Source organism: Alosa pseudoharengus, unplaced genomic scaffold (assembly GCF_046254945.1).
Source record: "Alosa pseudoharengus isolate Yale_2024_CS ecotype anadromous, Long Island Sound unplaced genomic scaffold, YU_APseudo_1.1 YU_APseudo_1.1_scf_10, whole genome shotgun sequence".
NCBI lineage: Eukaryota > Metazoa > Chordata > Actinopteri > Clupeiformes > Clupeidae > Alosa > Alosa pseudoharengus.
In genome coordinates, this window is record NW_027468565.1 from 14,742,495 (window position 1) to 14,767,638 (window position 25,144).

General features: G+C 44.3%; 1 protein-coding gene across 2 annotated transcripts in view; it reads right to left on the reverse strand.

The window, feature by feature from the left end:
* Positions 1-78: 78 nt before the first annotated feature.
* Positions 79-25,144, reverse strand: part of wnk1a (WNK lysine deficient protein kinase 1a) — a 28,020-nt gene continuing 2,954 nt past the window's right edge. For both annotated transcript variants that reach the window (XM_076264754.1, XM_076264755.1), the window contains exons 3-25: positions 18,350-18,522; positions 15,998-16,218; positions 14,293-14,450; positions 10,249-10,337; positions 9,872-10,091; positions 9,339-9,624; positions 9,005-9,144; positions 8,660-8,740; positions 8,429-8,530; positions 7,691-7,770; positions 7,443-7,593; positions 7,233-7,349; positions 7,015-7,131; positions 6,672-6,717; positions 6,363-6,506; positions 5,485-6,233; positions 5,363-5,396; positions 5,187-5,254; positions 4,568-4,989; positions 2,940-3,139; positions 2,750-2,854; positions 2,466-2,653; positions 79-2,276 (exon numbers count right to left, since the gene is read on the reverse strand). In XM_076264754.1, the coding sequence (XP_076120869.1) occupies positions 1,962-2,276; positions 2,466-2,653; positions 2,750-2,854; positions 2,940-3,139; positions 4,568-4,989; positions 5,187-5,254; positions 5,363-5,396; positions 5,485-6,233; positions 6,363-6,506; positions 6,672-6,717; positions 7,015-7,131; positions 7,233-7,349; positions 7,443-7,593; positions 7,691-7,770; positions 8,429-8,530; positions 8,660-8,740; positions 9,005-9,144; positions 9,339-9,624; positions 9,872-10,091; positions 10,249-10,337; positions 14,293-14,450; positions 15,998-16,218; positions 18,350-18,522 (4,206 nt within the window). In that variant the 3' untranslated portion in view covers positions 79-1,961. The remainder of the gene's footprint in view (positions 2,277-2,465; positions 2,654-2,749; positions 2,855-2,939; positions 3,140-4,567; positions 4,990-5,186; positions 5,255-5,362; positions 5,397-5,484; positions 6,234-6,362; positions 6,507-6,671; positions 6,718-7,014; positions 7,132-7,232; positions 7,350-7,442; positions 7,594-7,690; positions 7,771-8,428; positions 8,531-8,659; positions 8,741-9,004; positions 9,145-9,338; positions 9,625-9,871; positions 10,092-10,248; positions 10,338-14,292; positions 14,451-15,997; positions 16,219-18,349; positions 18,523-25,144) is intronic.

Sequence of the window (25,144 nt, forward strand, 5' to 3'; positions counted from 1 at the left end):
TTTGTCGTTTTTAAATCACCAACTAGGCCTGTCTTTAGATGTGGAGAAACAGTTCAGTCGGTGTCGGTATTGATACTGTAGCCAGATTTTGTATCCAGAAATCTTCATTTATTAATCTTTATATATATATATACAAATTATACAATGTTCACACAAAACCAGATTTGAGTAACCACACAGACCCCAGAAAGAGCGATCAAAACAGCAAAATAAAAATACAATAGTTAACAGTATGGATTCTGTGCTTGCTTGTGAAGACTTAGCCTTGTTATTGTGGGACAGAATGCATGCAAACCTGTCAGAAGTATGGGTAAATGTATTCTGGTATGATTTTAACAACAGTATCTCAGAAAATAAACTGGTGTTGGTATGTCAGTCACTTTTAGTCTATAGCTCAAAAAAACTGAAGGCAAACCTGTGTACTCACATCAAAAACATGTATGCGTAACAATATCCCTTTCAGTGTGTTACAAATACGAAGTCTAACTGGCGTGAATTCTGCATTGCAGTAACTATAATCTTCTCTAGAGAAGTCAAGCTGTGTAATTCAGAGGTGAGCAAGTCACTTCTGTGTGTTGCAATGGCACATGCTTAGGGGTTGAGAAAATAAAACAAAATTCACGGAACAAACTGTAATACTGTTCTGTTTTCTCTGTGCCTAGAGACAAGTCTACAGAGTAATTAAAAACAGATCACATGAACCTCAACCATGCATGTCCATCTAAAATGCACCTGATATTTTTCAAACAAGTTCAAGGTACGAATTTACACCAGCTCTTGAAATCAGGTCCAGAATGTTTTCTTTAAAAAAGTACAATACCCAGTTTAAGGGACTGTATTGTCAGTATGGCTAATTAATAAATTAAAGATATTGCTTCAGAGAACAGTTAAGGGAAACATACAGCATCCCCGTGTGCTTCAAGGGTGGACAAGTTTGGCTCCAAAAGCAGTCTGATAGGGCAATGTGAATTTGTTTTAAAAGGCATCCCATAGATCTGCTGAACCTGTAAGGCTGAGCAAATCAACAACCACTATTCATCTCATACTCCTTTTCTCAAGTATCCAGGGTCAATATTATCTGATGAATATGAACAAGCAAAAGTTTGTGGCAGAAGGGATGAATCTATGTCAATAAGATACAACACTTCAATAATGAAAAATGATGTTAATATATATACACATAATAAAAATGGACACCTGTGTTCCATTCCAGTACTTCAACGCCCTTGTTCTCACTGCCTCCCAAATTGCACATATCTCTATGTGGTTTAACATTTAAGTATAAAGTGACAATATAGAAGTACTTCTAAGTAAACAAAGAGGTCCCCTAATGTTTTCCATGATTAACATAAAAGTAATACAGAAATAAATCTAAAATGCCCTCCACAGTGTGTACCAGCTAGTCCCGCTCAGCTTATTACCTACAGTCTTTTGGTTTCTCCCAGGTTCCCCTCCCCAGTGGGCCTGACGTTACTCAAACATTACCCAACATCCATCTGACAACATTCCTACAGCTCAACCCTCCCCTCATTCTAGTCTGCTGCCACACCAACTTGGTCACAATAGTCACACGGCAGACAGATATACACCAACAAGAAGGCATCCTCTGTTAACAATTACTGATGGATGGTAAAAAGATTAAATAGGAAATCTGTCAGTGAAGTCAACCACCTTGATTTCTTCCCATCATAAATGGTTCAGATGACAAAAATAACATTCATTAACAGTGAACAGTTGGGGAGTTTTCCCATTATCTTGTACAGTGTTGCCAGTTAATCCAAAACCATTCTTATTCTACATGCTCCATAAACAATTCCTTGCCTCCTTACAAGCTTGAAACACAACTCAGATCTGCTTTGTGGCAAATGACGCTCCTGGTGTACTTATATATGTATATGAGTGATAGTATTGGTAGATGATCCTAATCATGACCACTGTAATGCGTGCTGCCCTCTCTGGTTTCAACTAGCCTGGGTAGTTCTCCCAACAGTGCTGTTGCCACTGCTGGCCTTGTGGTTGGTCCCTATGTGGTAGCCCTGCTGCAGGGAGATGGGAGTGGCGTTGGGCTGCAGCGCCCCCAGCAGGCCCACTTGGGAAGGTGCGGCAGGGTTGGCCCACTGTGGCGCACCGCTGTATGGGGTGCAGGGGTAGCCAAACTGCTGGGGTGCCAGGCACAGGGAGCCCTTCCGCGCGCCTGACGGCAACACAACCGGAGCGGCCATGGGGCCCCCCATGGAGCAGAGCTGGCCTGGCGCCGAGAACTTACGGGTCATCATCTGCAGAGACAGGGACATGGTCAGAAGGTCAATCTGCGGAATTTATGACTATCATAGAATTTACAGGACATTAGAAGAAATCACACACACACACACACACTTTGAAAAGCAACTGAAAGCCTTTTCTGACATTCTTTCATTCTCTATACTAGCTGTGCTGCACAAAAGGGAGGAGGGGCTCATTCTTACATCAGTGCCTTGAGCGTTCTGCTTGGGCACCTTTTTGACCTGTGCAAGACTGATGGCATCTCGTGCCCAGTTATCCACCAGCTGGTGGAGGTCATCTGTGAAGGTGCCCTTGCGGCTCTGGGTGGCAGGAGCATGACCCTGGGAGAGGTTGGGCCCATGGGCTGGTCCACTTCCTATTCCATTTGAACCTGTTCAAAACAGGTGTGAGCAGCCAGTCAATACATTAAATATACACTACATTTCTAAACGGACATCAAAACTCCACAATAACACTGATGACTTACTCTGTGAATGTGCATTTTGATTGGTCACTCTAGTAGTCGTAGTGTTGTTGGTCCTTCCAGATGTTGTCGTCACGGACGCTGGAACCTGGGCTGTTGTTTTGTCACCTGAGCACAGAGACATGGACCTGAAGCAGCTCAGCGGGTCTGAATATGTCTTAAACGAGTGAAGAGGGGTGAGCGCCTGACGTACCTTTGTGCTGCGGGCTGGCCTGGGCACTGCCACATTTGCCAGACTTGCAGCTTTTGCCTTTGGGGACTCTGCGTCTGCCGCCAGACATGTTTACAGTGGGCGGAGCAACCACTGCGGGCGGCGCTCTGCCCAGCCGAGCAAACAGGGCGTCAATCTCCTCCTTCTGGCGCAGGTGTAAGGTGCGGATCTCGCTCATATGCCTGCAGAAAAACAGACAACTCACCTTACTAACAAGCTACTTGTTATACAAAGGGGACCCATTACTGCTTTAACAAGCTACAGCATCTGTGGAGTGCTGAATGTGTGGTTCAAGAAGAAGAAACGGTTGAAGGTATAAGTAAGTATATATACTCTTTTGATCCCGTGAGGGAAATTTGGTCTCTGCATTTATCCCATTAATCCGTGAATTAGTGAAACACACAGTGAACACACAGTGAGGTGAAGCACACACTAATCCCGGCGCGGTGAGCTGCCTGCAACAACAGTGGCGCTCGGGAAGCAGTGAGGGGTTAGGTTCCTTGCTCTGGGCACTTCAGCCGTGCCTACTGGTCGGGGTTCGAACCGGCAACCCTCCGGTTACACGTCCGAAGCGCTAACCAGTAGGCCACGGCTGCCCCAGGAAGGTGTATCCAAAAAGCATTCAAATCCATAATCTCAAGAGTTCAAAACAGAGCTATAGCATCAAATGCAGAGGATTCCCTGAATATATTCACCAAAAACCCCTAAGATAATTTCAGAGTTTTTCCCTACACTTAATTCCAGTGAATTCCTCCAATATGTGCAAAAGATGGTCTTAAGGAGAACCAACAGCCTTGTATCTAATACTAGAGACCACATCCGGTATGACTGGCATCAAAAGGAAAACTTAAACACCAGTGATGTCAGAGTAGCAATACATTGTTTCCCCAACAGAAGTCACAGTTGAACAAAGGCCATTTTCATGCTGTAGGCTAAACAAATGTTGGTCATCCTTGACAATTGAGTCTGAGTGAATGGTGACAAGCATGAGCTGCGGGAGCAGAGCGGCAGCCTGACCTGCGTGAGCGCTAGAGGCTCGTGGAGGTAACGAGACTGACCTCTCTCTGATCTGCGTGAGCGCTAGAGGCTCGTGGAGGTAACGAGACTGACCTCTCTCTGACCTGCGTGAGCGCTAGAGGCTCGTGGAGGTAACGAGACTGACCTCTCTCTGACCTGCGTGAGAGCTAGAGGCTCGTGGAGGTAACGAGACTGACCTCTCTCTGACCTGCATGAGCGCTAGAGGCTCGTGGAGGTAACGAGACTGACCTCTCTCTGACCGTGGAGGTAACGAGACTGACCTCTCTCTGACCTGCGTGAGCGCTAGAGGCTCGTGGAGGTAACGAGACTGACCTCTCTCTGACCTGCGTGAGAGCTAGAGGCTCGTGGAGGTAACGAGACTGACCTCTCTCTGACCTGCGTGAGCGCTAGAGGCTCGTGGAGGTAACGAGACTGACCTCTCTCTGACCTGCGTGAGAGCTAGAGGCTCGTGGAGGTAACGAGACTGACCTCTCTCTGACCTGCGTGAGCGCTAGAGGCTCGTGGAGGTAACAAGACTGACCTCTCTCTGATCTGGGTGAGCGCTAGAGGCTCGTGGAGGTAACGAGACTGACCTCTCTCTGATCTGGGTGACCTCCCTCTTGAAGGTCTCATCCTCTGGCTCAGAGTCGTTGTCGCTGCTGATGTAGTAGCTGCAGGGGGTGTGCTGGCTGCTTGGAGGGGTCTTGGTGTCCGAGCCCGGCGCTGCACTGTGGTGGCTGTGGGCAGCCGAGGGCTCTTCTGTGGCCTGACCCGATTCATTATCGGCTCTAATCATGACCTGAAATCGGCCAATGGTGGTGGGGGCAGTCTTGGTGTCCACTTTGATCTCCGGTTTGGGCAGATGCTGAGATTTGTGTAGTGTGTTCTCAGGGCTTGAGAGGGAGGACGATGAGGAGGACGATGAGGAAGAGGATGATGGAGTGGCTGACGAAGAAGAGCCTATGGTTGAGGGCTCCGGGGCACTGCTTTGGGCCTCATCAGATGCAACAGACACCTAAGATGTGACAGTATGTTAAATCCAATGTAAGGAAATGTTTTGGTTCTTAACAGTGTAGCTGCTGCATGTATAGGTTGATAAAGGCATCATTTTACCCCTCACAAGGCACAGACTAGCTAAATCAAATAACACTAACTACTAATGAAACTGCTGCTAAAAATTAAATGTGTAAGCATACGTTAAACTGCACAGACCTTAAAGCGTCCCAGTTGGAATCCACCAGTAGGGGGTGGAATTGCTGGCTGCTTCTCCCCAGGAACAGCTGAAGATGAAATATAGAAAGGAAATGATTTGAGCAAACATTTACAATATTAAAATAAGAGGAAAAGTGTAGCTAAAGGGTACCAATTCTTTCCCATATCCAACATACCTGGCTGTCCATCTTGGACGGAACTTACAGAGGACTAGAACACAAGAATAAAATATTTCATTTCATTAATGTCACAGAAAAAACAACAACAACAAACCCATTCATGCAGAGTGGCAACTGACCTGTGTATTTGATACACCTGGGTCTCCTGGCATCCCTGCATGGGCAGAAGTGGACACTGACTGCCCACTGTCTGACTGCCCACTGGACAGAGGCTGACTGGCAGGTTGCGCCTGATTGGCTGCCCCCAGGGGAGGGGAAGACGTCATTGTGCTGGGTGGAGAGGACAAGGAGTCAGTGGCCACGTTATCTGGCTGGCTGGACGAGCTGGACACAGAGTTCTGGTCCATGAAGAGAGAGCGCAGCTTTTTGTCCAGGGCATGGATGTCCTCGATGCCTGGAGACTTGGACTGGGACTCGCCCTCACTCTCCCCACACACACCGGGGACGGGCTGCTGGACGCTGGGCACCTGTGGCCCTGAGGGGACGGCGGAGGCAGCGGGCATGGACGCCGCCTGCTCCGTGTTGACACCGCTCATGTTCGCAATGGCACCGCCACTCTCTGCAGAGAGCGCAGGGGAGCTGGCAGTTGGAGAGACCCTCCCCGCCGGTGGAGACACGAGGCCGGGTCCCGCGGGCGCCTCTGGGGCCGGCGTGTGGTGCAGGGCAGGGGCAGGGGCCGGAGTGTGGTGCAGGGCAGGGGCCGGCGTGTGGTGCAGGGCAGGGGCCGGCGTGTGGTGCAGGGCAGGGGCAGGGGCCAGAGTGCTGCTGGCTGGGCTGGGCTGAGGCGGGGCTGGGTAAGAGCTCACTGCAGCACTGCTCTGCTCATTTTGCACACTGCCTGAGCTGGGACCAGTGGCTGGCCTTGGATCTGGACAGGAGAACACAACAGGGCAAATCAAGAAACTACACACGTGCATCTGACCGGCATTCTGACCAATCAGCATCACCAGTATCTTATGAAGGCGGATGGATATTAAGGCCTGGGATGGCATATAACCTGGTGTTCCATCGTCAAGTGACTTGTTGGCTGATGGGTGTCCAAAGAATGACTCTCGGAGTCGAGCCTCTGGAACTGGACTGACAATGAAGCGGCGGCCAGCTGAGTGGACCACCTGGGCAGCCAAACTCAGAGGTGGTTCACCTGCAAGAGGGGGAGGGTGGGGGATCCCCGTCATTACAGTTCAGATTGAAGTTACTTAAATGTCACTGCTGGCTACTGGAAGGCTTTACGAGCACCACTGCAGCAGCCTCTCTAACACATTCAATTCACCAACTGATAGATGATCAACATGAGGAGGAACTTTACCAGCTCCATGTGGAGTCGATATCCCAGGGATCTGTGGTTCCATAACCTGGAGGAAGGAGGAAATGATACTCTTAGGTAGGGTATGAAATGAACCCCTTAAACACACATCATGTCCCCTTGGCTTCCTACCCTTGTTGAAAAACTCAAGAAATCAAGAAAAAGTGACATCCGTGACATACATGACATAAGTGACATACTAACATACGTGACATGCGCGAGATACCAAACATCTGATTTTTTGGGTCTTCATAGCATTCATTTGAGAGTGACGACAGTTTTGGCAGACACCAGCTGCGTAGCCTATCAAGTAAAGGTAGTGTTGCCGTTCCACATTTCATCATACCTGTGTGTAGCCTTCCTTCAGAATGCGCTCTCCTTTCTCATCAGCCATCTCGATGACCTCACGGACCTGCTCAATGAACGATTCCCGCTCACTCTCCAGGATGAACTCACTCAGGACCTAGGAGCAAGGACCAATCGCCAAAATCTTAGCACATACCGTCTCATACATCATGTCATGTGAACCATTATAAACATGAGACAAAAAAAAAAAATGTGTACCATTATCTGTGCTATTTCTTCTGGATTATCACCGTCCAAGTCAAACTTGAAAGTCACCATTTTCCGGTTGTGTGTTTCCAACTGGCATTCCGCCACTCTGTCTCCAATGTTTGAGATCTGCAAAGTGGAAAAGAACAAAGACAAATGTTTTAGGGAGCAAAATTATTCTCAAACCATTACATGTAAAAGTGTGTGACTAAGGTGGCTTACGTTGAGCACATCAAGCTTGGCTTTGGGTATCTTGTCGTGCCGTGAGCGACTGCGCACGGACCGGCGATGATGGCGCTTCATGGAGCGGCCCTCGTGTCTGCCCCCGGTGTCATTGCCATCACTCAGGCCAGAGGCTGCATCCGAGTGGCCACTGAAGGGAAATCACATTTCAACAGAATTCAACTCATTTCACTCTCCTGTCCAAACCACACCTCACCTCATTAACACTGACCGAGAATGGCACTCACCTCTCGGTGGAGGGTGCCATCAGTGGTTGTTGCCCTGCTGTCTGCTCCGCTGTCAAAGAATGCAGTGCACCCATAGAGGTCTACAAAAGGACAGATAAACTAAACATGAGGAGCCGCCACCACCCACACACACCACTCGGTGTACCATGTCCAGCACACAGCACAGATCTGCACAAATGTACCTGAGCAGCCTGATAGAGAAAATAGAGATGCTCAGCGTTGGGTGGTGGAGAGAACACAGGCGGGCTCAGCTCAGTAGCCCAAGTCTTACAGCCATGCAGCATGCAGAGAGAAGACAGATAGCCAGACAGACAGACAGACAGACAGAGAGACAGACAGACAGACAGACAGACAGACAGGTGGCACAGAGCATGCACATGAGTTTACAGATAGATTTTCAATTTTGGCCTTCCTTTGTTATTAATGACCAAGTAAGTTGTGGAAGATGAAAGTGGACAGACAGAAAACACTTACAGGGCACACAAATAAAATCAGTGGACAGCGCAGGCTTATTTTGGTTGAGTAAGCAGTGGTGAAGTAGAGAAGACCAAACTGCTACTGGTTAGCCATGCTAAGAAGGACAGATCCATGACTACCACTCAACAGCAAGAAGAGACACTAGTGTAATCTTATTAACTGCTCCAACATGAGCATTCCATGTACAATAGAAAGCCCCTGAACAACTCTGCTCTCAGAGTGGCCACAAGTGAGTGGCTGCTGAGCTCTGCGAGCTCTTACCTGCTGTAGCAGCGCTCCCTGCAGAGTCAGACTCTGTGTGTGAGAGCTCTGGGCAGCGGTGCCGTCCTCATGGTGGGACTGGTGCTGCGTGGACACGCCAAGCTGAAGACCAAACAGAACGAATATCGTGAAGGAAGAATTGACCAGCAAAAAGTGTACCAAGGATGCCTTTCCACCAAATAGCCAAGTGTACAAGTGTGCGGTGAATAAGGGTCTCGTAGTTGAGGCTACCTGTTGCTGTGCTGCTGCTCCACTCTGGCTACCTGGGACAACCGGAAGGGTGCTGGAGGTGTGTGGCACTGGGACTGGACCCTGCCAACGCCAGATGGAAACCGTATCATCAATATCTCATATCACTTATACATCTCGTGAAGCACTCCTATGCATTTTGAATTATAATTAAGAATCACGAGAAACAAACTCCCTCTATTGTTTGAGCAGCTAAAATAACAGCTTTTCACTTGTAAGCAAGCTAGAAATTTCTAGAAAAGTTCAGATCCGTATGCCATTGTAAAATCACCGACAGCTGAAACGTGGCACCTGACCCTTTGACCTTGTGACCCCTGGGTGACTCACCATGCCAGACTGGCCTGTGCTGTGCTGCACTGGGATCTGGGCTGGGCTGCTCTGTGCTGGGCCCGTGGATGGAGGTTGCTGTGGCGACAGGTAGCCGTGGGACTCTGTCAGGATCATGGAACCCTGAGCCCCTTCCATGGCTAGTACACACAAGTGGGCAACAATGCAATGCAAATGAACACATGGTAGTGAGATGTATCTGCTATAGGTAAGATAATACACTTTGAGGCCCATTCCCCTTCCCTATGCAACAAATGCAGGCACATTTGTGGCACATACATCAATAAGCTCAGTGATGTCTACAACGCAAACACATTTGTCTGGTGACACATACTGGTGTGAGGAGCAGCGTTCTGCTGGAGTTGGTGCTGGTCTGCCTCTGGCTCCTCTGACTCGGTTGGAGCCGCTGCAGGAGCTGGAGCTGGAGCAGGAACAGCCCCTGTGGCAGGCGGAGGAGCCTCCCTTTGCTGCTCCACTGACTCCTCCTCCTGCTTCTTCTTCTCCTGCTTCTCTTGCACCAGCTGCCGCATTTCCCGCTTCCGACAGATCTGAGCCACGCGGTCTTTGATGGCCTTGGCCATGGTCTTATGGTCAGCCTCACAGACGTAGCCAGAGTCCACCTGGCAAACACAGAAACACAACACGTCAGCAATCTGATCAGACTCCCGTGAGACACACAGGCAACGGTATTGTGAGACTGAACTACAGGTTTGTTCCCAAATCATTTAAACAATTCAACTATGATTCAATGTGTAAAGGAAGAAACAGTTCAAGATCTGTGCAAATAGTACAGAGCACAGTACAGCATCTTGTGCGATCACAATTGGGTAAAGGACAATGAAACAATTCAAGGAAATTTTGTCCCACCATTTCCTGCGCCACGTCCTCCGGAACGTCCTTCAGGAGGTCAAAGGAGAATTCAATGGCCTCGTTGTCCTTGTACTTCCCCTTGAGCTTCTTGACATCTTCAATGCGCAGCCAGAGTTTAATGGCGACCACAACACCATCATCCTCTTCAGCCAACTCCACACGGACACCAGTCTCCTCTTGGAAGAAGGCGTGGCCTAGGAGGTCTTTGATTGCGTATCTACAAGGGGGTAAAGGGGCAAGACAAGTTATTAAAACTCACAAGGTTCTAAAACATCATGTCCTACATTACACAGGTTACATATAACTGTGTCTTACAGTTGAAAACCACAGTGATAAACATCAAAATGCACACGCCCAATGACCATGAATTGTACCTCTCGTCTTTGTTTTGACGGATGCAACCTTCGATGATCTCCTTGACTTCAGGGAAGGCTACCTTATCAAAGCTGCCAGGTTTTACCCCCTGTAGCAGGGGAACAGAAAAATACCTGAATCACAAAGTGTTTTTTCAGAGATATGAGGGTAAGACATTTTAAAAAAAAAAATAATAATAATAATAATAATAATAATAATAATAATGTGTTGTGATATGTGACAAATCATGTGTTTTAACTTACAGCAATTTTGAACATTCCGAAAAATTTCTGTGTTTATAGATATAAACTATATTGGCAGTTTAGGCATCTACCCTCCAGGTCTATGGCATCCATTAATTCAGGACTTGACATTATATCATACTGCATTACCTAGTTATGGCTATTCCATATGAAATCTTCAATAATAACAATCAAGTGTAAAAAATACTGATTTGACTGTCTCAGAGCAAGATTTGTTTGTTTAATGTAAGGCCATTTTAGCAACTAAGGCTATTTAATGGCCAGAATATTGTATATTAGAGAAGCTTAGAAGTTTCTAAAATCTATAACTTCTAAAAACGTCAACCACAGAATTTTGACAATAAAATCGCTGCCTTTTGGTTTTCAGAGCAAGGCAAAGGAATAAAATATGTTTCCCTGACAGGGGCATTTTACAACATTGGTCTCAGAGTAAGACAACCACCAGTTCCACATAGTCAAACTGATTATTGCAGCTTAGTAGGAGAGCTGAAATAGGCAGAGGCTCTAATGTATTAATAGCATTAATGTTTTGTGACAGGATAACACTCCAATGTCTTAATGAAATATACATCACACTGAATCAGGTCTGTGTGGAATGACAGCAACTGTAACATCTTAAGTCCACAATTTATAAGGAATTATTTTAATCAAATGTTTGACTACAAAAGAATTCTGATAGATAATGCAACACTATTATACAATTCCTACCTGAATAAATGATTAAAATAACAGATAGTTGTACCTTGATACACTTGACAAACGAGTCTAGGGATGGACTAAGTCTCAGAATGGGACACTGGGCCTTAGACATCTAATCTAATGACTAGCTCTGCCCCTCTCACCAGTAACCCTTTGTCCTCCATTTGATATTTTAGCAGCAGAAAAGCTTCATAGCTTTTATGCAATAGGGTACAGAGAAGCCACACATGTTTAAAACCTCCGTGAAACAACAGGAAAACTTGTACATCTTCACATTCTATTTTCAATGTTTACTTGGTATGTTAGTAACGCTTCACATTAGTTTCAGCTTAATTTACCTACCTTGCTGATGACAGTAGGCACAAAGTCAATAATACAAAGAACAGTATTGTATTGTTTTTTTAATATCACTACATATGACTACATCTCCACTGCTTGTTTCAGACGAGCGATCTTGCTTTTAGTTAGAGATCTCTGTTGCCGTCTTATTTTGCATTCCTCTCCACTACATCCACTTGCTACTCTGTTCACACTGTCCCTAGGGTGGGTAGCAAATGCTGTAATAGTTCAAATGTGCCCAACTAGTAAGGAATTACACTGTGTGATATTTACTAACCCAGTTAGGCATGTGGGGGTTGTGCCCAAAATATAAAAAATGTAAATGACTACATAAACTACTAAAACATAGTTTGGAGTTGTATGCAGGTCTATATAATCTAATCAATGTAGACGTAGACGTCATCAATGTACAGGCCAGCCTCTCCAAAGTCAAACAGGTGACACAGAAATTATGAATGAGTGAACACATTGGCTACACTAATGTCACACTATCTGAAGATATTACTACTACTACTACTACCTATATCAAGGTAAATCCACATGTTTGTATTGGAACTAGATTCTACACAATGTGTTTTTGGAGAGCATACATAGCAAACAGGGCATTGGTAGAGTAGGGGCTAAGGAGCAGAGCTAGCATTCAGTAGCCAGACAAGTTGTGGGTTCAATTCCCAGCTGCCACCAGTGTGGCCGTGAGCACTCAACCCCGACTGGCCCTTGGAATAATTGGCATCATTACGTAATGTGCTTTGGATAAAATAGTGTGGAATAAGTATAAGCATCTGCGTTCTCCGCCCAGATTACACTTGACAGCCCGGCTTCAGAGAGTCAAAGTCCTGCCATGTAGTCTATCCGCCTGTGCCATTAACAAGGGTGACATCACTAATACTCTAATCTACCTGGCTGAGGACTTGGGCTAGTTAGCGAAAAGTTGGGAACAAAAATGGACTTTAAGACTATTAAAACAAACAGAGTCCACCTCTGCCTTCCAGGCGCTTCACTTCTGAAATCATCTCAAGATGTCTATACTTTTTACAGTTAATCAGTCGTTGGTGTTAACAAAATCCATTTAAGCCTCAGGGCTTAAAATTCATTTTTCAAAATGGGGGGGAATTCCCCCCTTAGGTTATTCATGTAGGGGGGATTTACACAATTTGGGGGGAGGGGTCGATTCTGATACCAAGTCAAGAATTGCGATTTCAATACTTCTTCGATACTTTTTTGAAAAAGTGTTTGATTTTGGTGCCCCCACCACCCTGACGTCATCAGTAATACTGCAGTGGGATCATTCACAACAGTGGACATCCTAGATTCTGCTTGACTCTCCACACACACAAACACACACTGAAAATGATGGCTTATGTGATATGTTTCTATTTCATATATTTTTAAATTCATATAGAGTGTATTTAGTTAATAATGTATTTTTTAATGTATAGCATTTTACTAGTAAATTACTAGTAGCTAAACATATTTAGTAATTTGAATGCTTTATTTTGACGTTTAACCTATAACACTTAGGCATATCTTTAATGTGGTGTGTAGGTCTAATTGAGTGCACGATGGTGATGAGTAGGTGTAATTGAGTGCCTGTCACTTTAAAAAAATATGTGAGAGTAATTAGCCTCCCTTCAGCCTGACTGTTTTAGGCTAGTCGCTAGTGAATAAAAGTTGTGCATAGTGCATAAGGATATGTGGATGCAAATCATTATGTTTTCTATGTCATTAGATACATTAAATGTTCAAAAAACTAACAAGTCTAAGACAATCTTTCTGGGATCAAGTGTTGACGTGACCTGAGCTAGCAGTATAGTTACCAAGGAGCTCTTTCCAGATGTAAAAGTTTGCCATGGTTGCGTAGCTTATTTGCATAAGTGCAAAGTGGTTCTCTCTCTCTCTCTCTCTCTCTCTCTCCGCGTGTGTGTGTTTCTGCGTCTGCATGTGGCTATGTTCAATTCAACTCGGTAGTTGATCCGTCCGGTCAATAGCACCGCAATTCACGCCACTTCATGATTATATTAACGTCATCAGACAGGCTGTAAAAGTGTATGCGGGAATTTCTCGCATTATGATGGCTAGAGTTGCGGGACTTGAACATACCCGCAATCCCGCAGTGAAATTTAAGCCCTGAGCCTAGACAGATTTTTTATTGTTATATATAACAACTTTAATATATCTACTCACTACAAGGATCCTCAACCTGCTATGCTTGAATGCCAACTTCTTAGTCAAATTAGCCATGCCAAATTACTGGTATATGTATTTGTTCCACTTAAATTCAGAGGTCATTAATTTCTTAAAGACCTTATTTTCCAAACAGGAGGTCAAAATCAAAGAATCATTCTTATTTTCACAAATGTGAGCCAATACCACACTTTAGCCAACTCTAATACACAAGAGGTAAGCTGACTGACTCATTTTCCATGACTTTAAGGTTCTACAATGAGTGTAATGTGTGAGTGTGAATCTACTGTGTTTGAAACCGACCTAAATATATTTTTTTCAGATATGTTATGAGTCCCAAAGTCCCAAACTGTTTCTCTGACCAAAGGGCTACTCCAGCCCCTGTCAATATTCTCTACGCAGATTGAGACAAATGGCAGTAATGGCAGAACTGCACAACTTACCAATAACCGAAGTAGGACAAAAGCCATTTACGTGGCACAAGAAATGACGCAGAGGAAGAGGGTGGACAAAAGAAGTAAAAACAAGAGGGCTGAACAAACAGGAGCCCCTGTCCTTCGCTAGTGATGTGGGACTTACGCTGGTGACTCTGCGATAGATCTGTGCCGCATTCTGGCACTCGGAGTACGGGTACTCAGAGGTAGCCATCTCCAGCATGCACATCCCAAAGGCATAGACATCCACTGACTCGTCATACTTCTCCTCATACATCTCTGGAGCCATGAACTCTGGGGTACCTTAAATCAAAAGAACGATTCAGAACTCTGGCAGTTGTCTAAAATATCCTCCTCACGGAGGAGGAGAGAAGGAGAGGAGCAGGATGACGACGTCGCCTGTGACCTGGGAGAAGAGAAAGAGGAGAGTGGAAAGAAGGATAGCAAAAAAGGGAAAGAAAGCAAAAAAGAGGAAGGGGAATGTGCCCTCAGTTAAACCGCATTCAATTAAGTACAAGTTTCCCTCTGTAAGGCCTTCAAAATTGGGTATCTATGGTAACTGTTGTGCAGAACCAAATAAGAGGCCCAGACTGACCAGCTGGCCCGGCCCAGTCCCAGGTAACGTGAAACAGACTGTGCTCTCAGTGAGGACTACGCTGTCAGTCAAATTAAAAAAAAACTGAGGGAAAGCGAGTTGTTAGGCAAAAGAGATCGCTTTAAATAAGTACAGTAAAACAATCAAAATGTGACATTGCCAGTGGCCTCCTATGTCTACCAAAGAGGACAAGAACACACAAACCATGAAAGTAAATCCATGAAGAACTTACCTTCCAAGTAAAATTCACCAGGCTTTTGAGAAACTTACCTCCTCCTTCTACCTGCTCAAGAGAAAGTGGTTAAAGGGAACAGAAAATACTCCATTGCTAGTTCTTACCCAGTTTGGCTCTGCACAACAACTCTGACTTAATGGAAAAAAATCTCCCAGAGATAAAGGCCTTACACAGAAAAACTCCTTTAATTTGTGATAAATTTTGAAATATGTCACATGGTACCATTGCACTTACCGGGCCCATTTCCTGAATACTTACATACTGCCTGTAGTGCAGTTTATTAATTAAGCCTTCAAGCAGAATGGGGAAAAGCTGCAGTTAGAGGCTAAAGCGTCCCGTGTTTTAAATAAAATAAATAAATATTAAGAAGCTATTGTACTAGATCATGGTCATGCGCAGAGAGGTTACACCTAAGAAAGTGACACTGAGTCAAAACCAGACATGACAAAGACAATACCGGACACAGAAACTCCTTTCAAAAAGAGAAATAGACAAAGTTACTGGCAACAAGCTTAGCGATATATTTGAAGAAACAGACCACACATTTCCAAACCACAGGACAAAGTGAATTTCCAGTACCTGAAATACCCAGGGCTCACCTCTAGTTTTTGTGCTATCCCTTTGCAAAGAACAGAACTGGTTTTGCCTGTAGACAAACCACAATACAACTATGAATGGTTCACTGGTGTTGGAATTCGAGGGGGCTACTTACTCCGAGTAGGTACCTGAAATAATGGTCTTAAGCATGGCGGCATAACAGAGGGACAGACTTATTTTGAACCTAAAAAGAGGAGAGAGAAGGGTCTGAGTTGGCCTTCCATGGGCCAGAGCCCTGGTAAGCTGTGGTTTTGAGAGGTCGGGGAAACACTGTGGTCTGCTCTCACACCACACTGTCTTAAGACACTTCAGAGGAAGAAGAAAAGAAGAGCCTCATGAACAATTGGATTTGCCCTTATGCAGCACACACAGCCAACACAGTTCCCTTCCCCCTGTTTGGACACGTCATGGACTGAACCTTACCTATGACACTCTTGGCAAACGAGGCTCTCTTCAACGTGGCCAGACCCAGGTCACCGATCTTGACAGAGCCGGTAGGACCAGTGATGAAGATGTTGTCACACTTGAGGTCGCGGTGGATTATAGGCGGAGCCCTCGTGTGGAGGAAATGCAGGCCCTTCAGGATCTGCCGACACCAGCTGCGCAAGACTTTGATCTTCATCTCCTTGAATCGTCTCAGGTATCTGAATAATGTTTACATTTACTAGGGTTAGGAGTGTTTCAATATTTAAGACGACACTATGCCCTGATACATCTTGTGGACCATTCAACCAAACAGAACAAAAAAAATCTATAAGGGATTTCAGATATAACCTCCGGAGTATATGCAGAGGTTTGTCAAACAGAGGTTCGGATGATTCAGATATGATGCTAACCTGCGGACCTTATACTGACCTTATACGGACCTATGTGTGAACAACATACACGCACATTACAGAATCTCCGTGTGGTTGTCGAGTGAGGGGAGGGGGCTTGCAGAGTTCGCAAAAGAAGAGATATGACGCAGAATATATGCGGCCGCTGTCACAGCTGCTGTTTTTGTTTACAAATGTATGCATCATGTAGGCTAAAGAAGAAAAATCTATTGTGCATAGGCTAATACTTGAAGTAGTCACGTAAGTGCGCATACTTGAAGCTGACCTACAGTATTTGTATGTGTGCTTCAAATAAACACATCTATCTGTTTTCAATGTTACAGAATTACTTATGGAACCCAAATCTGGTTTGCGTTGAAGAGAGCATGCACGAACTTCACCAGCCAATTCAGTAGGCTAACTCAAGACTTCAAGGCCATCATATAGGCTATAAAGTTTTTAAAAAACAAACAAAATACTATGATAGTATATTTTTACTACCATATTTCTCTTGAGACTTAATCAGGACGATGCAGATCAGAATCCAGGCTTTATTCTTTTCAATGAGGGGCCAGTGGCCCCTCAAGGGAGAGAGGTACATGTTTGGGTCACCCAATCATTGGTTTCCACCAGATGTTCTCAGTATTCTCTTCTAAAGACTACCGGAAGAGGCTGGCCTTTTATGCTCAATTTGCAAGGGTGTGGTTCACGTGGTGATCATAGGTACAACGTCCTCTGATTGGCTATCTCTTCCCGCCGTTTCCGTCAGCCACACCCAGACACACCTACACACACCTACACACACCCACTTACTATTTAACATACAAGACAGGCCCCTCAGGTAGAAATGTTATACAGGGTGTTTTGAACATTCTTACACTTAATTCATTGTACTCCTTGTACTGAGACTGTAAAAATTATACCAAACATGAATACATTTACAGTTAATAACACAAACATATGATTCAGCTAAGGTTTAACCCAGGGTCTTTGTTTAACCCAAAGACAGAACAGAGGTGGACAAATGGTAGGAACCAGTGGGGAGCATTTCACACCTACATCTGCATTGAATAGATCAAAGGGAGAAAGAGAATGCCCTCTAAATGTAAATGTGCTTAGCCTCCACCCAGTCTGGAGCAAGAAATGGTCATATAAAAATATTCCCTTCAACTAACATAACAGTGAAGTGGTTCGTTTTTTCATGGTTTATTTTTCCAAAAGCATCCTCTCCCCATGTGTCTATATTGCATTTACTTAAGGAGCTTGGAACAAAGTTGGGTTTTCTTTGTTTTCATTTTCTCTAGGCATATTTATTCTCAACAATATCGGGCAGCAGTGAGGTCATGGCTATCAATGAACAGAAAACCGACCGCGTTGGCTAACAATTTATTAAATACTCCTGTTATTGTTGTCAACGACGTCGATGTAGGCTACTGCCTTTTCAGCGCCTTCTGCTTATGATTTGGTCTTTTGCATTCCATAGGCCTTGCGATGCGGTTGTAGGCCTAGGCTACATCAACGTGTCTCTTGCCATTACCTTCACGTGTTCTATCAAAATGCTGTCTGCCCTCATGGACAGTAGCTCCGTGATGTCTGCATCTTTCCAGGTCGGAGATTTTCTGGACAGCACTATGCCACTCCATCATGACACTGGCATTTATGGCCTTAAGTCAGATTTAAGTGCACCCACCAGACGCATGAAAGAAACGTCATCAACACGCCCTCTCACTAGGTGTGAATTGTAACCGCAGGTTCTACGCTTCATTCAGACACAGCACATTTACATAATGTCCGGAGGAAATACTATAGGGGGAGCAGTAGAACAACCGGCTAAGTTTGGACTTCCATATGACCGTTTATGTCGTTATGTCGTAGATATACGGCCCCACCGTTTAACATCCGCAGAACCTCCGGTCTTACACGTATGTCTGAAAGGGCTTAATATAAGGGGTTCACTCACGTTTTCAGGGTGCCAGAGGTCATCAGTTCAGTCACTAGGACGATGCATTTCTTGCCCTTGGAAGGTGCCTCCCAGAAATCATAAAAGCGCACGATGTTGGGGTGCTGAAGCCCCTTCAGCATACTGGCCTCCTCCTTGAAGCGCTGGCGCTCAGACTTGGACAGCTTACGATCCTGAGGAGATGAAGAAAACGGATTTAAAACTTTAAGGTATTTTAATTGATCAACCTTTTAGATGTACTCAAGTCGGTATTCCAAATTTACCCTGGGGATATTAATTTAATGGGACACAGAGGAATTCACAAATGGTATATCAAAGATGCACTTTTAGTTTTTCTTTTACATTAGTAGAGCGGTTCCTGCATAACCCTGTTAAACAAACTGCCTCACTAACCTTGTATAGAGCCAGTCTTAACTGTGAGTGTAATGTGCATACAATACAAGGCTAACCGTGTCAGGCTGTGTTATTACACATACAGAACAGAGAAGGGTATGTATCCTCTCTGTTAAAACAGACATTACCAACAGGCCGCAAAACAAGAGGAAACGACAAGGAGGAAGCAAAATTGCAGCTTTACAGGAGGCCTTATCTTACTGAGCAGAAACATGCACACTTAGCAACAACAAAGCCACCCACCCCTTTCACCAACTCACAAAACCCCCCACCCCTTTCACCAACTCACAAAGCCCCCCACCCCTTTCACCAACTCACAAAGCCCCCCACCCCTTTCACCAACTCACAAAACCCCCCACCCCTTTTTACTAACACACACCCCTACTGCCCCCATCGCTTACACCAACTCACTTACTTCCCATGAGCACTCTCTCTGTTACAACCTACCAGGAATCCCATTATTCTCATAACACTGCTATCACAATAACTTCTGTTATTTCGGGGTTTGTTTTTCCTCTTTCTTTATAGCATTTTAAAGTTTGACTGAGTTCAAAGTGTTCCTTTCCCTTTAAAATGAAACTTATTTTATTAGATTTTCTGTAATCCTTTTAAACCCTTTCTTTTTGTAGGCATGCAACTCCATTACATGTAGGCCGACTAGTGAATCCATAACTGGAAACTAAATGCAAGCTTCGGTTGATTCAGATTCTGTTCTAATTCACAAAAGCAGAAACAGCTACTCTTAACTACTGCGATACATCCCCTGTGTAGGTGATCCATCACTATATTCTGCAACTGTGATTCACTGCTTTTCACCTACAATAAAAATCAGTGGATACCCAGCAGGCTTAATCTCAGGTGACTTGGGTATTTCACCAATTCCATTCTTTCCCTCGGTAGCATACATTAAAAAAAAAAAAATCCTGAAAATGAAGGTATACACTAAAATGCAAACCTACAAAGACTGTTACACGATCAGTGACCCATTTCAATCTTAATTTATGTTCATCATGCCAACTTCAAACAGAAGTCAAACTGGGTGAGATTAGAAAGTGAAAACCATGCCATGATAAAAAGCAGATACAGAACCAAGTAACTGCTCCAGTCCCTCTGCCTGTTGGTTTAATCTCTGGCCAATAGCGATAGCATTGTTATGTTACTCCTTTATTAACAATATTCTTTCTGCGAGATAACTAATACAGTAATGTACAGTACATAAAGACCAAACCTCTACAACACTAGGCCTCAGATCAACTGTTAGATTACTATGCTCAGTGTTTGGCATGTTCCTGGTGGAATGGAAACCTGTGATTCATAACTAACTGAATCCCAACATACGCATGTGTTGATGTAAAAGTATGTGATTGGGTGGGGTGGGGTCAGGGGCTTTGCAGAATGGGGCCACGTGGCCCGCTCTCTCACCAAGTGACCTACTTTAGGCCCCACTTCCCTGGCAAGGCACGTGAACCATCTTGAACGTCCGCTTCACTCAGATGCTTGCGTTTTGATTGTGTTTTACTCAGACACACTATCCGCTAAGGGAAACTTGAGAGTGCAGGTGGCTCCCCATTGGACAAATCAAGCAATGAGGCAGACAAAAGCCACAGTGAATACAACAATTTATGCAGCCCTCCTCTGGCCCTCTGAAGGCTGAGGGGGTCACGTCACTCTTCTCAAACAATTGTCAGAGCTCCAGCCAAGAGATCAGAGGGCATTGGCTCTTCAGGAAGTGGGAGGCAAAATATAAAACATCTATGAGCTTTAAAGCATAATAAATAAAAAGTACTGCCTCAAGTGGACATGGCCATGACTGGCCAATACACTCAAGTATGCTTACAACATGACTATGTATTTATATTCAACCTACACTTCAAATAATGCAATATAACTAGATAGAACACTGTGAAGCTACAGAAGAATCTCTTCTTAATTCACTTCTCTTCTCTTCAGTGTGATAGTCTGAGCATTTATAGCATCAACATAGGAAGTCTCCATTAAAGTAAGAGTTGTGAAAACAATTATTATCATTTTCACCATGTACAGATAGTTTTAGTAGTAGACAGGGGGCAAGGGTGGCAGGAAACCAAAGACATGTGTGAAATCTACCAGAATGTCTATATTGATTTTGAATGCTCATGCAGCTTTTTTTAGCTCGTCTTTTTTTTTTTAAGTTGAGAAAGTCTGCAGTTGCTGTGCAGTGAAATTTAATCACAGTCTGGAGCCTTGTCTGACTACTATGTGCGTGTTAAAAAGGAAAGACCGTTCAGGGAGAAAGGCAGCCTCTGTGTCTGAGGGATGAACTCCGTTTCCCTGCTGGTGACCCACATAGGCTAGATTTTGGAATGTCAGCAAAGCTAGATCCAAACTAATATATAGGAGGGGAGGGTGCTATTTAGGGCTCGTCCACACGGAGACGCTTTTTGGGTTAAACGCAGAGGTTTTGCTTCGTCTTGGCCGAGCGTCCAAACGAATCCTGTAAACGCACTGCCCGAAACTGCACTTTTTTGAAACCTGGTCCCAGAGTGGAAAAATCTGAAACCGTAGCCCTTTTGAATTCGTTTAGACAGCGAAACCGCACATCCTACTTGCGTATCGATGATGTCATCGCCACACCTCAGCTGCCCTGGATGCCTAACAATACTAGTTTTCATACATGACATTCATAGATATATACACTAGATGTCGCCTTGACTACTGCTGTTCATTGGAATGAATGCGTCAATCGAGACGCCATCTTGCTTCAGTGATCCACTCCTCTATAATGCATTAGCGTCAATCTGGGCAAAGATCTAGCGAAAATAAAATCACCATAAATCGTCAAAATCTCAAGCAATTATCTAGTTTTTTGGGTTGTTCCAACTGACAGGCATGTATTTATGGTTGAGTCTAGAGAAAACTAAGCTTAAGACAATAATAAAGATACATTTTACCCGTTTAGCCCCATAGACTCCCATTCATTCTGCACTAGCTAGCGGCGGCCCCTAGAGGAACAATGAGTAAACTGCAACCAGGTTCGATACAATGAAAGTAAACAGGCTCTTCGTAGACAGGCTCTGGTTGAGGCCACATACCCCTCGTCTCGTTTACTCATGTAAGTTGTAATCTCACCAGCAGTTGCTGTAGATCTGTAGAACATTTACCTCTGCTACTACATAGGCTACGCCAGTCGTTACTTTTATAATCATGGGTCAGTGCCATGGGCAAACGAGATGTAGCTGAATTCATAAATGACAAAGCCATGAGAAAGGTGATTTTCTTACGTTTCAACAACAAAGAAGCCGATCTGCCATCATTGTGAGAAGTTCCCAAATTTGTCGCTAATCGCTAAAAAGGTTTTCTATTGCTGGGGATGGCCAAACGTCGCTAAATAGGTAACGCTGACAATACAGGAGAACTAGTTTAGCGCTTCAGATCCCTGTACCAAGATGGCGGCGGTGTTGACGCATGCTGAGAAGCAGAAGGCGACATCTAGTGTATATATCTATGCATGACATTACCTACGATTACACTCCGTAGGATAAATATCACAACTGGTGCTGCGCAGCGGCGATAGCTTATGACTTGGTGGACTGAACAATGTTTTTCCCGGTGTTTTTTTTATGAATTCTAGCTACTGTCAGTGACGTGAGAGAACTTAAGTTATTAGGGAAGTGCGGTGTAAGTTTACATTAATTTGTGCGTAGTGCCAGTGTCATTCATTTATTTTACATGTCTTACAACATAAATAAATGCATTCATAGTGAAGTCAGATATGAGCATACAAAGACGCTTAGAACTCATGTTAAGCCTATAGATGCGCACTAAATGCGAATGCGCGATTTGATGCAAGCAAAAGTATCGACTGTTACTAACAAACTAACATAGCAATAATATAAATGTGGCGACGGAATAGCCTAGAACTTGGGTACGCCTAGCCTTTGCACTTGCGGTGAAGTTTTAACCAAAACTTATGTGAATCGCGGACTATCCTACAACCAAAGAAAGTAAAGGAGATTATTTGTACCTGCGTTAGCCAAATAAAGGACGGGACTGCACCCTTCACAAACCGTTCAAAATTAAGTTTATTAGTTTTACAGTTGACAGTTCACTATAAATCCACACAAACAATTCTGGTTTCCTTGCACTAGCCAGTTTTGTAGCCTACTCTGTCTGTTGTATGGCCTACACAGCGCGCAAGCTTTGGTCAGTTTCTGTAACAAACAGTGCCACCTATAGGCCTGGGATATGAAGTAACGTGTTGAGTCGTGTTGAGATGGATCCGTTTGGACGCAAATATTCTTGATATGGTTCCAGGGAAGACGGAGGAAAAAAAGGTCGGTTTGGTACGTGTGGACTAGGCCTCAAATACTTGGGAATACTGAGGAAGCCGAGACGACAAATGGTTCTAAAGGCCAGATAACTGTTGATGCTGTTGATTGTGGTCCTAGCTACAATCAGCTGATTGTGGTGCTAGCTACAACACGCATCAAAGTGAAATGAAAAGGTCAAATGTAAAAGTACACATACATAACTTTAAAAAAAAGTTATTTAAAAAATAAATCAGTAAAATAGGCAAGACAGACAGGTTGTGTCAAAAAGACAACTGACAGGCCATGACCTAGTTCTGTGGCTGCTGGCTGGCCCCTGGGGGCTGCATGTGTGTGTCCAGGCAGGCCTGCCTCATCACATGCCATGCTCCGTCAGCCTGCAGCCGCAGCCATAGGGGCAAGAGCGGTGGAGTGGGGAGGGGAGGGTAGGGTAGGGTAGGGGAGGGGCAGAAACAAGCCCTGGCAGGCTGCTGCACTCCACCTCACACACACACAAGATTACACATTCTTTAGCTAGGAATTTGATCTACTTATATAAGCACCATGCAACTATTCTGCAAGGGGCTTCTTTCTTCTTTTTTTTTTACCCCTGCAAATATTTTACTTTAGACCATCAATCCATAAGCAAGGCACTCCAGGCCCACAATTTAAAATGTTCCATTTTCCATACTGAAAAAATTAAGGTTATAAATCAGTTATTATAACAACAGCACAGATGGGGTCAACACAGTAATGTGTGCCTAGAGAAAGAAATATTTTACAAACATGATAAACTGCAAGTTTGTGTTTTTGCACTGAATATGTGACGTTACCTCCCCATTCTCTCAAGATGATTCCGACTGATATTGAATGTGTGCGTCAGAGGGCCACCACCACAGTTAATTATATGCCCTGTTTGACAAGACTAGCAGTTAGTGAAAGGTGCAGTTGGACATTCTAATCCAATACATTGTTTGTCAAATTCAACAAACTGCTCCTCACAGTAGTCTAGCTTCAGTGTTCACAAATCTAGTGTTCCCACAGTCCTGGCCCTGAAAAAGTCTCAGACACTGCAATCCATTTATTGAGTGTTTATCTATGGTTTTGATCTTGACTCATCACATCCTAAAGGTCTCGTGTGAATAACATTTGACTAACAACTCGTTTGAGAAGGGGCGGGGAGGATCCTCCCCTTCATCCACTATATTGATATCAGAGTAAGCCCATTTATGCTACAATACTTTTCTCAGGACTGTAATTACATGTAAAACAATTTTCTTGGTGAGCTGAATTTGAAAATGTAAACTTCTTCTAGAAATGAAATCCAATTACTACATAGCTAGCAAAGGCAACTTAAACTTCAATGGATTAAATGACAAAGTTCTATTTGCTTGGATGATAGCTAGGTATGTAGCTGACAATACACCTTCCGAATTTTAACTTGCAAGATTATAACAGGAAAATAAAACGAGACACTCAAGGTGCCCGTTTTGCTTGGCCGTAAAATTCATGAATGTCTTGCAAAGGTTCGCCCTTCTTACTCATAGCATCCCCTTTAATACTATTGTATCCAAGTAGACAACACCCATTATGTTGCCATTTTGCAAAATTATGTGTGAATGCAAAATTCCATTTTGCTTGGATTGGCATCGGGATATGAAAGCTGCATCAAAGAGAGACAAGAATAGTGACTCGGACGAACACAACTCCAGCTGATCCACAAGTTGCTTCAGAAGCACGTAAGGGAAAGGTGCCTTTTGATTGACTGTTTAGCTCCCGGAATCATGAACCATTTTCATACTTGACCATTTTGCTTACTTGCAGTATTATTTTGTAATTAAAGGTAAACTATGCAGTATTGGCAATTTCCTTACTGTTTTCTCGGTTTTTGCTTCTTTTTCACTGGCTCTGTCATGACGAATGTCTGAGAAACTCCATCGCTACCTTTTTCTAGCCGGTGCCTGGCGTGTATGTGTATTTGAATGCAGTAAAGCAATTCCTTACACTCGTTATACTTCCTGACAGTGAGGCCGTCGGCCCGCCGCCCCAAAGTTGCAAGGGTGGTTTTTCCGCTCACAGGCGCTAGGGGGAAGCCATTCAACCCGAAAAAAGTCAT